General features: G+C 41.5%; 1 protein-coding gene across 2 annotated transcripts in view; it reads right to left on the minus strand.

Moving 5' to 3' along the window:
* PTPRO (protein tyrosine phosphatase receptor type O) overlaps positions 1 to 13724 on the minus strand; it is a 239483-nt gene that overhangs the window by 19193 nt on the left and 206566 nt on the right. For both annotated transcript variants that reach the window (XM_029953983.1, XM_029953982.1), the window contains 2 exons: positions 11912 to 11947; positions 8630 to 8711 (listed from right to left, as the gene is read on the minus strand). In XM_029953983.1, the coding sequence (XP_029809843.1) occupies positions 8630 to 8711; positions 11912 to 11947 (118 nt within the window). The remainder of the gene's footprint in view (positions 1 to 8629; positions 8712 to 11911; positions 11948 to 13724) is intronic.

Raw genomic sequence — 13724 nt, forward strand, 5'->3', positions numbered from 1 at the left:
ACCCTATTAGTGAAAATAGGAACATCCAGGGATCTGTCTGTGTGTATCAGTAGTCTTATAAATCCTATTTATCAGAATGTGCATTATTAGGGCAATTTTTATATACACAGACAACCATCACAGTTCAAAAAGATTATGTTACAGGATTTGGGGGGGAGGTGGCGGCTTCTAAGCTTTCATCTCATGTGTCTATAGGAAATAAGCAGTTATTGCCAGACCACCTGGATTTTCCAGGAGGCATCACTCACGCTGTGGTCTGTGTTAATGATACGCCCTATAACTGAACAGTGTACAACCTGTGCAGCTGATCTGGTTATGCCTCTACAAATTTCAGGGAACTGTTAGTCAACAGCATATAGAACCATCTATGAATGGAATCACTTGTGGTATGCACCTTTCTATAAGACTATTCAGTGAGGCAGTAGAGAAACCACCTGCTGTAAATTTTTTAGTCGTATAGGATGTTAATGTGGCACGCACATTTTACTCTTCGTAATTTTTGCTTCAGTGAATCTTAAGCTGGAGGAATACATATCTGGGGGAAGAATTTTGGAGTCTTTGAAAGATTTCTGTAGGGTGTTGGAGACATTGGTGATGTTCTGAGAGACTGAACAGGCATATCTCTTTCATGGCCTTTCTGTCTGGATTCAAGTGCTCTTTGCAAAGCATTTGCTAAAGAAACGAATACATATTTTTGTGGATCAGGTCTTCTGCTGCTTCCACATAAAATGTCCTTGACAGCTTAATGTGCTTACTGGCCGTGGGATGCAAACCTGCGGGCAACATGGATGGGCTGACCTGAAAGACTCATATTTCTCTCCTCCTTTAGTTCTACAACACTTTTGGCTTATTTTTAATTTTTTTTCTTTAGAGAGAGCACGCACATGTGTGCATGATTGAAGGAGGGGGAGACAGAGAGAGAGAGAGAGAGAATCCCAAGCAGGCTCTGCACTCATGCTGTCAGTGTGAAGCTGGACACAGATCTCAATCTCACAAACCATGAGATCATGGCCTGAGTCAAAATCAAGAGTTGGGCGTTCAACCAGTTGAGCCACCCAAGCACCCCAACACTAGTGGCTTTTTAAGATCACAAAATCCCACGTTCCTTGGCCCATGTTGAAGCCAACCTTAAAGACAAGCCATGCTGACTTTGATCTGCTATTTACAAAGTGAGTATGTTCCATCTCGGGCAAAACCCGTCCTTGCTAAACGCCTTTAAACAGAAGCTTGTCACTGTCACTTTATAAGTGGTTTTTCCATTTTAAAGGGTTTTCAAAGACTGATCATATTGTTTCTGCAGGAAACATCATTTATCTTTCGCAACTTTCAACCAAATCAGTTATTTTTAGGTTACTCTTGGCAGTAATAAGTTTATTGAGATGATGCATCCATTGCCTAAAATATTTTGGAAATCTACCTCTTTTAGAGAGTGTCTTGATATACAGTTTGCCAAAACATCAGGCTTATTTTTGGTGCATTATGTATAAATAGTAGGTAAAGGAGTTCAGTTCTTGTTAACATCAGTTCAGTTCTCTGTAAGATAAGGCTGACAAGAAATACCTCCATAGCTTGGATAGTGACTATCCACTGGAATGACTAAACTCAACAAATATTCATGCAGCACTACTGGGGCTCCTGGGTGGCTCAGTCAGTTGGCCATCCGACTCCTGCTCAGGTCATGATCTCACTGTTCATGAGTTCAAGCTCCAAGTCAGACTCTGAGCTGACAGTGTGGGCCCTGTTTGGGATTCTCTCTCTCTCTCTGCCCCTTCTCCCACTCATGCTCTCTCTCTCTCAAATATAAATAAACATTAAAACTTAAAAAAATACAGCACTATTGATAATGATTGTGAGATGCTTGTGTTACGATTCTTTGTTTGGCTTTGCCTGGATGCATAATTTCTCCCTCCTTTGCCATTTGTACTAACAGACTGACAACTTTCCTCACGAATCCCCTGCTTTGAGGACAGACTGACGAGCCACAGGAAGAGGCCTCGGCTGCAAAAGCAGAGTGTGGAAACAGATTGGAGCTGAGAGCTGGAGCACATATGGAAGCCGACTAACTGATAGAACTTTAATTGTATGTTGTCTCTCTGCTGCAAATTGCCCCTAGCTGATAAGAGAGGTTTAATTGTCTGAACACTGTAAATGTAAATTGCCAGAGCTGAACCCCAGCAAAGCAGGAGCGGCGCATATACACAAAGTGCTTCGCCATCTTTTGTGATTTAGCCTGTCACTAAGTGGAAAATCAAATACTCAGTTTCTGGTTCAGTGGCTCTGTTGTTATTTTCTTTCCAGCCATATGGAAACTCCAGAGACTTAAATCTTCATAAAGGCAAAGTATGAGGTGATGGCCTGAAACCAACATAAATCATTTTTGAATTTTCATTTGCCAGTTTTGATTCTGTTACAATTTATCATTGTGCTTTCTTCCTTCGGGCCATGTAGTCATTTGCATGCTGTCTCCAAAAGATGTGTCCACATTTTACCCCCTTGACTTGTGGTTGTGGCCTTATGAAAAAAGAGGCTTTGCGGATGTAGTTAAGGATCATAAGATGAGATTATTCTGCCTTACCTGGGTGGGCCTGTATCTAACACGTCTCCTTGTGTGACAGAGAAGAGAAGGCCATCTAACACGGAGACATAGATTGGAGTCATGCAGGCTGCAAGTCAGAGAGCACCTCCAGCCACCAGAAGCCGGAAGAGGCAAAGAAGGATTCTCCCCTAGGGCCTTTAAAGAAAACATGGCCCCCATAACACTTTGATTTTGGACTACTGGCCTCTAGCATCGTGAGAAAACAGATTTCTGTAGTGTTAAGTCACCAAGACTGTGGTGATATGTTATGACAGGCCCTGAGGACCGAGGACAGTCACCAAAGCCCAAGGGCAGTCTTTGCTGTTGGCTGCGTCTGAAGCATGCAAGTCTTGAAAAGCAAAGCCTGGACGTACGCTCTGTATTAGTCTGTTCAGGCTGCCACGGCAAAACATCACAGACGGGGTGGTTTCAACAACAGAAAGTACTTCTCACAATCCAAGTGCAAGGGGCCGACAAGCAGACTTCGTTCTGAGGCTTCTCTTGGCTCGCACGTGACCACTGTCTCACTGTGTGCTCATGGGCCTTTCCTGTCTACCCCTACTTACCGTCCCGAGACCCCACCTCTTCCACATATGAATTTTGGGAGAACACATCCAGCCCAGCCCATGCATATTAATCTTCAGAGGAGACCACAACCTATATTCTGGCTCTAGAGTCTGTAACAATGTCAGCAGGTTTTAAGCACGTGGGACAGGTTGGACACCAGAGTCAGGTGAGTGAGATTACTAGACTACAGAATGAGTGAGGATAAATGATGGAACCGTCGTGTTGACAGAAGCAGTGACATCTGTTGCAAGTAAAAGGTGCAGTGGAATGGGGCACAGTCTGGCTGGTTTTCAGGTGAACACAAAAGGGGACAGGATTTAGGACAAAGTATTCGGTGAGGCTCTGTGTTCAGTTCTGAGGGTGCCATTAACAAAGTGCCACCAATTCGGTGCCTTAACGCAACAGAAATTAATTGTCTTAGAGTTCTGCAGGCTATCTGCCCCAAATCAGGATGTCAGCAGGGACCTCTGACTGCTGTCCCTTGAGGAGGAATATTGGAGCATCCTTCCTTGCCTCTTCCGAGCTTCTGATGGTTTGTTGGCAATCTCACCTGCAGCTGTATGACTCCGATCTCTGCTTCACCCCATGGCGTTCTCTCTGTTTGTCTGTGTCTTAACAGAGCTGAAATTTCATAGCGACACCAGTCAGACTAAGAGCCCACGCTAGGCCAGTATGACCTCATCTTAACTAATTACATCTGCAATGACCCTCTTTCTAAATAAGGTCATATTCTGAGGTGCTGATGGCTAGGGCTTCAACATATCTTTTGGGGGACACAATTCAACCCGTAACAGGTACTAAAGGAAGAATAGGGTGCATTAGTAATGGGCATCTCGAGGAGGTGATGGAAGACTGGAAGAGGACGCCAACCTCAGGAAAGCGTAGCAGCGGCCAGAGGGCCCTGGGGCGAAGATGAGATTTAGGGCTAACATTTGAGTTAGTGGTATAAGCACTTGGAAACAGAGACCAAACCTAGAAGATTAGGAAGAAGAGGAGAGAAAATTCAGGACTGAGAACCAAGCAAGACCTCTGGTGTAAGAACTGTTGGAGAGGGCTCAAGGTGGCTTATTTCAACAATGACTACAGGTAGGTTTCGGTGCAGTGAATGGAATACAAGTGAAAACAGCTGCAAACAGAAGCTACAGTCAGAAATCAAAGATCATCTCTCATGAACTACGTGGCCAGGAGTGTGGCTTCTTTTCGACCTTTGCAACCACATTTCTGAATAAAGATGGTGAGCACTTTTGCTAGCATCCTGATCAAACAAATACAAAACACAGACACTAATGGCAGAATGAGCAATATATGGTATGTCTTACAGACGCTCAAATTTCAAGTTCTAAAATCTGGTTCTTCAAAACCTTTCCATATGAGACATATGAAGAGAGGACTTGAATCTAATCCCGGAGTCCCAAACCTCTTTAAGAAAAGATGCACACTTTCCTCGGAAGGATAATCAGTGTTTCCAGTGGATCCAAAATCAGATGCAGATTTAGGACTAAAGGACTGTATTTAGCAAAGGCAAATTAGCAAGTCGTATAGCTTCATGTATGACTTATAGCTGTATTGGTAACATATGTAAATGCAGACATTAGTTTCAATTTGTGTAATGTTTATAGATGATGTGATTTCTCCATATGAGTGTGATCTTTCAATGTCAGTATTAAAATGAATATAAGTATTATATATTTATATACAAAAGAATTCAACAAAACAAATAACTGTTCAGCTATTGAATTTAGTGAGACCAACCTCTTGGGTTCTTATTAGAATAGGAAACCTTTTTTTCCCCTTGAGCTTCAGTTAATGATATCAATTTCAGGAAAATGTGAGGGTTGCCATGTGAAAGGTCTGACACACACCCTGAAATCAGGTATGGGAAGGAGCATAATGAGTCTTTGGAAATAGCTGAGGCTCCCCTGGCACGGAAGCTGAGGATGGGAGTCGGAGCGCCCGGGAGGCTGGAGAATGAAAAAGGAAGTGAGTCAGGCCAGTGGGTCACTGCCTGGGCAAACATCAGCTCAGAAAATACACCTGACCCTGTGATTTAAAGCAGACTTCTGAGGGGCACCTGGGTTGCTCGGTCTGTTGAGCGTCCGACTCTTGGTTTCAGCTCAGAGCAGAGGTACAGCATGAGGGCTTGGCACCAAATAAATTACCTATTTGACCAACAGTGTTCTAAGAGATATGAACAAAAAGCTTCATAGTAAATAATGATATGAAATACTCCTTCAAATCATGGTCTGGTGATTAATTTCATGTATCAGCTTGGCTAGGCTAGATGGTGCTTGGTCAAACAGCAGTCTAGATGTTACAGGAAGGTATTTTTTTACTTAATGACTGAGTCACCCAGGCACCTTCTTGGTATTTAAAGACGTGATTAACATGTGAATCAGTGGGATTTGAGAAACCAGATGATTCTCCATAATGTGGGTGGGTCTCATCCATCAGTTGAAGACTCTACGAGAAAAGACAGGTCCCCTGAGAAGGAGGGAATTCTGCTTCCAGACTGCTTTGGGACTCGAGCAGAGACATCAATTCTTCCTTGGGTCCCCAGCCTGCCCTGCAGGTTTCAGATGTGCCAGCTCCCACAGCTGTGTGAGCCGGTTCTTAAAATAAGTCTGTTTCTTTGTATGTATATTTCTTCTATTATATTATCAGATCTATGATATAGGATATACATATTATAATAGTTACATAAAATTAAATAATTATATAATATAATAAACTTATGAATGAATTATATTATATTGTGTTAGGGGTGTGTGTGTGTGTGTGTGTGTGTGTGTGTGTGTGTGTGTAAGTTCTACACCCAATGTGGGGCTTGAACTCATGACCCCAGATCAAGAGTCCCCTGCTCTACTGACTGAGCCAGTCAGGGGCCCTTGTATTACTGTTTATACATGTATATGTTTCCTATTGGTCTGTCTCTTTGGAGAACACCAATACCCATGAGTCAGAAAGTGTGGATATTCCCTTGCCCCTTATTTAGTCCAATGTTTCTCAGTGGAATACGATTGGCCTGGGACAGTTCTTTATTGTGTGGGACCATAGAATTCACAGCAGGACATTTATCATCCCTGTCCCGTTTTCTATTGAATACTACTAGTAGCTTCGTTGCAAGTCATTATGAGAGCCAAGAATACTCCTACAGCTTCCCAAACCCTCCCTAAGGGACTGACTGCCTGGTACTGGCCCAGCTGAGAGATACTGTGGTGATGAGAAATTGTGGCTTTTCTTCGACATTAATTAATGCCAAAATGAATTAAGACTTTTGGATTCCCACTTTAGAACATTCCTACCTCCTTCATAATTCCTGTGAATTAAGCCTGAATGTGTTCATTTATACATCCAAGGTATCGAAGCTTTCAGCATGTTATAAATTAAACATTATCACAAAAAATTTATTACTCCACTTTTGACATTTTTGAAGCATCTGAAGCTAGGATCTAATCACCTCTTGTGTGGTTCTCCCAGTGTCCTTTCTTAGTTTGGGATTAATGCTCTTCTTTGGTGAGCCGAGTGGTTCCCGTAAGAGCTGCCCAGTTCTTCCATGACCCCGCCCTCTCCTGCTGTGGTTAGTTTGAGTGGACGGCACAACCCAGGCCAGCCAATCAGAATCCTCCTCTGTTAATTTTCAAATTCTGAATGAGGAGGAGAGTCAACAGTTCCCTTTGGACACTGTGGAAACCAGCATGTGATGCTCAGGGGTTGTAGGTGGTTGTGTTTCTCACTGTGAGAAAGAGGTTGGTTTGCAGTGAAAGAAAGTGAGGCCGAAACAGAGAGAGAAGCCGAAATGAGGAAATAAAAGAGGGTGGGGGGTGCCTCTGCAGGGGTGTGGCCTTTGGTTCTGACATTCCTGAAACAGAGCTGCTGCCCCTTCCTCCCCCTAGCTGAGCTCTGATTAGGATTCCCTTGATTACAGGAGATAGCTCAGCCTCTTTTGAACAAATTCCCTCTTTCTTTGCTCTGAACTAGCTCGAACGGTGTGTCCTTCCTTTTTACCAGGAAACGGTAAAATCCGAATTGTCTTTTTAGTGATGCGACCCAGAAGCACAAAAATAGTCACACTGGGCGTTGATGGCGCAAACCGGGAGGTGCTCCTAAGCCACCCAGCAAGGGCAATGGTGCTAGCTGTGTCACCAAGGTAATAAAATCCTGTAGGAATTTAGAGCTGGAGGCTTCAGTGAAGTTGAAACTGTGCATGCATCCACCATAATTACCGTCACCATTATCAGAATTAACTAGACACTTATTTTTTTCCTGAGTTTTGGCATATGTGTTTGTATAGAAAGCCTCCTTTTTCTGAAATACCATCCTTGCCATAAATCTCCAGTTCACACAGAATTTCTGTTCTTTGAGATACAGCATTTGGTGTAACATCTAACAGTCACTTATGCACTTACATGCAGCGGGTAACTTTGGGTGGAATTTTTAATGACACAGGGTGGCAGTTAAGGGGCTTTGTACTTGATAATGCGTAAAGTTCTTTTCCTCCTTAAATTCCCTCTTAGCACATCCACGCCAGGACTCCTGCTGCTTCTCACAGACCTATGACATCTGAGGCCCAGGAGGGGAGAGATGAACTGAATATGAATAATGAGGAGAAAGCAGCTCCATTCCATGACCTGGTGTTTTGCATGAAAAGAGCACCTAAGATGTTTCAAAAATCACTTTTGAAAAGTCGATGTATCTCTTTTTTTCCCCTGATTTCTTTGAATCACAGACCACTTGAGCTTTGCTATAGGGACCTGAAGGATGAAGCTGTCCAGACCATTAGGAACTATGAAATACATGGCCAAACCCCCCCGAGGACCAGTTCAGTTACCTTCCTCACATGGCTGAGATCTGAGGCTGACTATTTCCATCTTCTCTGACATGTGGTCTTGGACTCAAAGAACATGCGTGCTTCAGAGAAAGGAGGTTTTGCCATTTTTTTCCCTTCTACCTTCACCACATATAACTCTTCTCCCAATTTCCCCAAGGAAAAAGAAGGGAAGCCTCACAAATACATTCTGTATTAAGCAGAATGTCAGGAATGCCACAGCCGTGAGAGCCCCACCCCAGCCTTTCTATGCTCAGAAGACAAAGACATTTCAGCCACCACCTCTCCTTACTGAGTGCGAAGTGACATAAGATACAACTAAAAATGCCCTGAAAGTGAAGTTCTGTTTCCGGCTTAAATTCTCACCGCGCTTTCCCCTACACTCTCGAATACATTGGTTTTTCAGTGATGGCTTCTCTTATAACCATGTTTGTTCACCCCAATTCCTGCATTTGTTCTTTGCTTTCCTTGCCCTGACTTGCAAAGGGCTGATATCCTCCTGTGAACCAGCAGATTAGACACGCCGAGCCCAGTCACCACCCTGCTCGTTATGAACCATATCACGACCAGGGCCCAGTGAGCAGCGAAATGACGGCAGTGCCAATCTGCCAATTCCCATGACTTACCCGTCCCAGAAGGTAGGAAATACTTTATCCACTCACCTCAAATTGAAGAGAAAACTTATAGTCAGAGTCTTTGGCCATATCCTTGATGTAGGCATCAAAGTCATCCAACTGAACTGGGCTTTATCAAGATAAACACAGAGAAATGTGTGTTTTAAAACTGCTGACAGGTATCTACATTGTTTAATGCCATTCTTTTCAAACACGAACAATTTTCTTGGAGAAAAAAGAAGTTTTACTTCTTCAAGCTTACCACTCACCATTTTTTGTTGTTATTAAAGTTAACAGTCCCTAAAAATTTTTTAATTAAAAGAAGGGTGTAAAAGATTACACTTTCTTGAGATAGGAGAGACCTCTAGATTTTAATTGGCTCTTGCTCTAGCAATAAAATATTATACATATGCATACTCATATACCTACATGTACATATGTTGTTTCTAGAAAGCTCTGATTAATGGGAAAGAACAAAGGATTAGAGTCTGAAGAACTGTTTGAGTTATGGTTTTTCTTTATTGACTGTGTGATCATGGAGAATTTACCTAACTTTTGTGAGATTCAACATCCTCATGTATAAAATGCTATGGTTCTACTTTCCTTATAAGGTTGACACAGTATATTAAAGAACTTTATAAGTTTAAACAGCTTTACAAGTATCAGGCATTTTGCTGCTAGCTACACCAGAAAGCTTCTAGTGCCTTACTCTTAGAGAGCCAGGTTTAGAGGTTTGTGTATCTATAAAAGTTTCAATAGTGGTTCAAAGGTACTATCAGGTAACACCTCTGAGCTTGTTTCTTCACCTGTAGCAGGAGTCCTCACTTCTTGCCTTCTTTTCATGAATAAGAATTACTTTTTATTTCTTACAGTTTTCTGTGACTGCTTGTTTTTTCCAGAGCCTACCAATGCCAACCCGCCCCTACGCCTCTGCAGGATCCTGTACTCTGTCATCTAATTCAAGCCTTTCCACCTTGGCGAGATCCATCCAGCCCACCTTTCCCTTAATCTTGTTGCAGACAATTCAGTTTATATCATCTGCCTGTGGTCTTATGTCCTATTAGCAAATACATAATATTTAATAGATATTTGTTTAAAGTTGTTGATTAGCCAATCTGATAGATTAGGTTAAGAATTTAGTAGACTTTTAAGGGCATTACACCACCCAGAAGTATATTTAAACCCTATGGTTTCACTTAATAATATGAATGAATGACTTGTACCCACAAAACATACTACAGTACAGATATTCACAGAAGCTTCTTGCTCGGTTGATCCCTGAGGTACACATGGGCAGCATTAGCCCCACGCTCGAGCGAGCCAAGGCTAAGTAAGTCAAGCGAATAACCCAAGATCACGTGGCTTCTCAGCAGCAGAACACGCTGACTAGGACGCAGGGAGAATGATTTCTGATTCAAAGCTGTTTCTACTCCAGACTTGCTATCTGTCCAAAAAAATGGCTAAACATGGGGCTCCTGTCCTGGAATGAACTCCGTGAGACCTGCACTCTCCGGCTCTTGTCTGTGAGCAGTGCATTGACCTTCAGATTGGATTTAAGGACTCTAGCATTCATCCTGTTACCAAGAGAATGAAGGCACAATAGGGAAGGCAATCTGAGAAAATATTTATGAATTAGAAAAAGCAAAACGAAAAGAGAGGAAATAGAAGGATGAACATCAAGGAGAGGAAGAGGATGGGAAGGAGGAGCAAAAGCAAGCTGGGGGGCGGGAAGCACAGATCAGAGGACAAGGGTTTAGAGAGGGAAGGGAGAAGAGGAGGTGAAGCAAAGGAGTGTGGAAATAAAGTTAGGTGGAGATAGGAAAGGGGAGTTGTGGGGACATGGTGCAGGGGTTTTGGGAATGGAAGAGAAAAGGCAAAGAGACGGCTGATGGGAATTTGGGCAGGAGAGTCCCTGGAGAACTGACTTTTACAGAAGGGGGGAGGATCAGGGAAGGAGGAAGCTGGTTCCAGTGAGGTTGGGGCCTATGGGCAGGCTCTACCCCTCCTACCCTCTACCCAGACCTTTGTCCACATCCTCCCTCTCCTCTTCCTCTCAGCTGAGTCTTGGGAGGAGCAAGAGTCTCCTCTTTTGATGCAGAGACCTAGCCTTTAAATGCTCTAGTCTATGCCTTTCTGCCTCACTTAACAACCCAACCAAGAACCCTGGGCAACAAAGTCTTGTTTCTGTGGAATCATTCTTTGTAAGTGACAGAACTTCTCTTCTGTGTTAGTTACTTTCATCTCCTGTGTCAGTTGCTATATGCCAATGGACCGCATACCGATTGGCAATAGATTTAGGAAAAATTATTCTGTTATTTATAGTGCCTTGCAAAAAATCTATGTCACTCAAGGCTAAACAGAAATATTTTTGCATCCACATTTTTTTGGTATTATGTATTCCATTAGCATGAGTGCCATAGATTTGGCTGGAGCCTCTCATTGCCTCCTATTAAGTTACCAATATTTTGTCCTAGGCGTGCTTCAAAGATGAACTCTATGTATGGAAATGGTCCACTCTTTATATGCAGAGTTTGAACCAGTGGCCAGGAGGTGACACTCTAATTAAGCTTTTGAAATCAACCGATGGTTAAGTTTTGCCCAAAAGAATCTTAATTCTTATGACTTAGCAGTTCAGTAGATAAGTGAAACCATAGGCTAGCTGTGATAATTATTCTTTTCTATTTATTATAAAGATTTCTTGAGACAGCATTTCTCAAAGCACTTATTAAAATATCAAATAGAGTAAAGGCCTTTCCCTACACTATGCACAGAATTTCAAAGTACAAAACTGTAAAGGTTTTTGTACAACTTTGATGTAGCTAACTATCAGACATTTTCTAGATTGGGAATGGCAGATGTCTGTCTACAAGACTTTTATAATCCTAACAATCCATTCTTTTTTAGTTTTCATATGATGATGATTTTCCTTATTCCTGACTTAGTTTCTGTGATTCACTTTCTTAGTGATTACTGTCTACTCATACGAGGAAACGCATCAACACATAGTAGTTTAGTACACATTTGCCTCTTTCATAAGCATCTCCTCTATCTGAAGAAAGGCAATGGTTTTAATTTGCAAAGTTAAGATCATTATGAAGACCTTTTTAAAATAAAATATTTTAAAAGAGGTAGTAAGGAAAACTTAAGTGCATCGTATACCTCAAGGTTTTACAGACTGGATCTTAAATGTTTTCACCACAAAAAGGAAACAATAATTATGTGACAGAATGGAGATGTTGACTAAATGCTATGGTGTGATCAACACATCACACACCGTACATTTACACAATGTTATATGTCAGTTATATTTCAAAAATAAGAACAACTTACTTAGTCAGTTTCCGCTTCTTTAAACCATTTTTACTCCTGAGAATTAAAAAAAAGAAAGAAAGACAAGATTATCTGGGCAAAAGAATTGATTGACACAAAGATTATATTTGAAGAGCTTTAAATAATTACATCAATTTTATTTAATTTTCATTAAACATTATCTCCGTTTTGTTTAATTACTTTTTTTAAATGAGAAGATAATGATAATAATTTCAGATTCAGTTTTTAAAAACCCGGTTAGATTGCAGGAACATACTGCACTTATGGTTTAGATTTGCCAAATACTAAAAATTCTAGAAATATAATTTCTTACTACTAGTGGTTAAATTGTGTAAGTATCCTTATAAATACATATAGAAGTATCTACTGTCTGAATACTCCAGGTTCTATGGCAAGAAGGAAAGAATTGGGAAATAAAATGGAGAACTAATGTCTAGGAGGGTAGACATATTGGTTGTCAAAGACTTACCTTTGGACATTTTCCCTGGGAATTTAAGTGTGTGCTGTTAAGTGTTGGCATGTATCTTATGGAATTCTATAATGGTATTGTTCTTATTCATTTTGAATTCATTTTTTTAAGTTTATTTATTCATTTTGAAAGAGACAGAGACAGTGCGAATGGAGGAGGGGCAGAGAGAAAGGAGAGAGAGAATCCCAAGCAGGCTTGACATGGGGCTCAAACCCACAAAGCTGTGAGATCATGACCTCAGCCAAAACCAAGAGTTGAATGCTTAACTGAGAGGACCACTCAGGCACCCCAATTTTGAACTAATTTTTAAGCTATCTGAAGACTTGTACCTATTACTCACTAGTTCTTAACTCGTTACTATTCTGTAAGGTCAAGCACATATAATGCTAATGTGTGCTTCAGTTAATTACATTTTAGGGGGTATTTAGGGTAATTGTTTCAAGGGATAAGTAAAATAACTGACCTAAGTTAGTGAACACTAATATAGTACCTGTTGAGACACTTTATTTCTGTATATCGATATGATTGAGTGCAAGTGACAATTTTTATAAGTAATTTCCCAAGGTCTTTAAATATTGATGGAAGCATTCAAACTTCTTGAAAATAAACAATCTATAGTAAATAACCAGGTGTGACCTGGCTCTCATGTGCCAGAATATTTATTTATTTGAAAAGATTTTTTTAATTCTTGTAAAGTTTTTAAATCTTTCAAAAAAGATTTTTGAAAGAGAGCGACGGAGGACAAGCAGGGGAGGGGCAGAGAGAGAGGGAAACACAGAATCCAAAACAGGCTCCAGGCTCTGAACTGTCAGCACACAGCCCAAAATAGCGTTTGAACTCATGAATATTGAGATCATGACCTGAGCCAAAGTTGGACGTTTAACCAACTGAGCTGCTCAGGGCCCCCAGGATATTTATTTATACTGTAAATTGTGAATGTTTGGGCACCTTCATTTCCAGAAAGGCTTTAGCAGAATGAAGCACTGCTTCGTCTGTGCTCTCATAGTACTCTGTTGATGGACTACTTCCCACGACGTCTGTCATTTGCATATATGCTGCTTGCTAGACAGTCCTTTCCCCCCAGACACAGTTATAGGACACATGGCGGTGCTCAAAAAAAGCTTACTTAATTGGACTTAAACATCTTTGCTGGGATGCTTGGGTGGCTTCATCAGTTAAGCATCTGACTCTTGATTTCGGCTCAGGTCATGATCTCTCACTTCATGAGATCAAGTCCCATGTTGGGCTCTGTGCTGAATGTGGATCCTGCTTGGGATTCTCTCTCTTTCTCTCTCTCTCCGCCCCTCCCCTGCTGGCGTGTTCACATGCCCTCCCTCTCTCTCT

This window comes from Suricata suricatta, chromosome 10, assembly GCF_006229205.1.
Source record: "Suricata suricatta isolate VVHF042 chromosome 10, meerkat_22Aug2017_6uvM2_HiC, whole genome shotgun sequence".
In the NCBI taxonomy this organism is placed as follows: Eukaryota; Metazoa; Chordata; class Mammalia; order Carnivora; family Herpestidae; genus Suricata; species Suricata suricatta.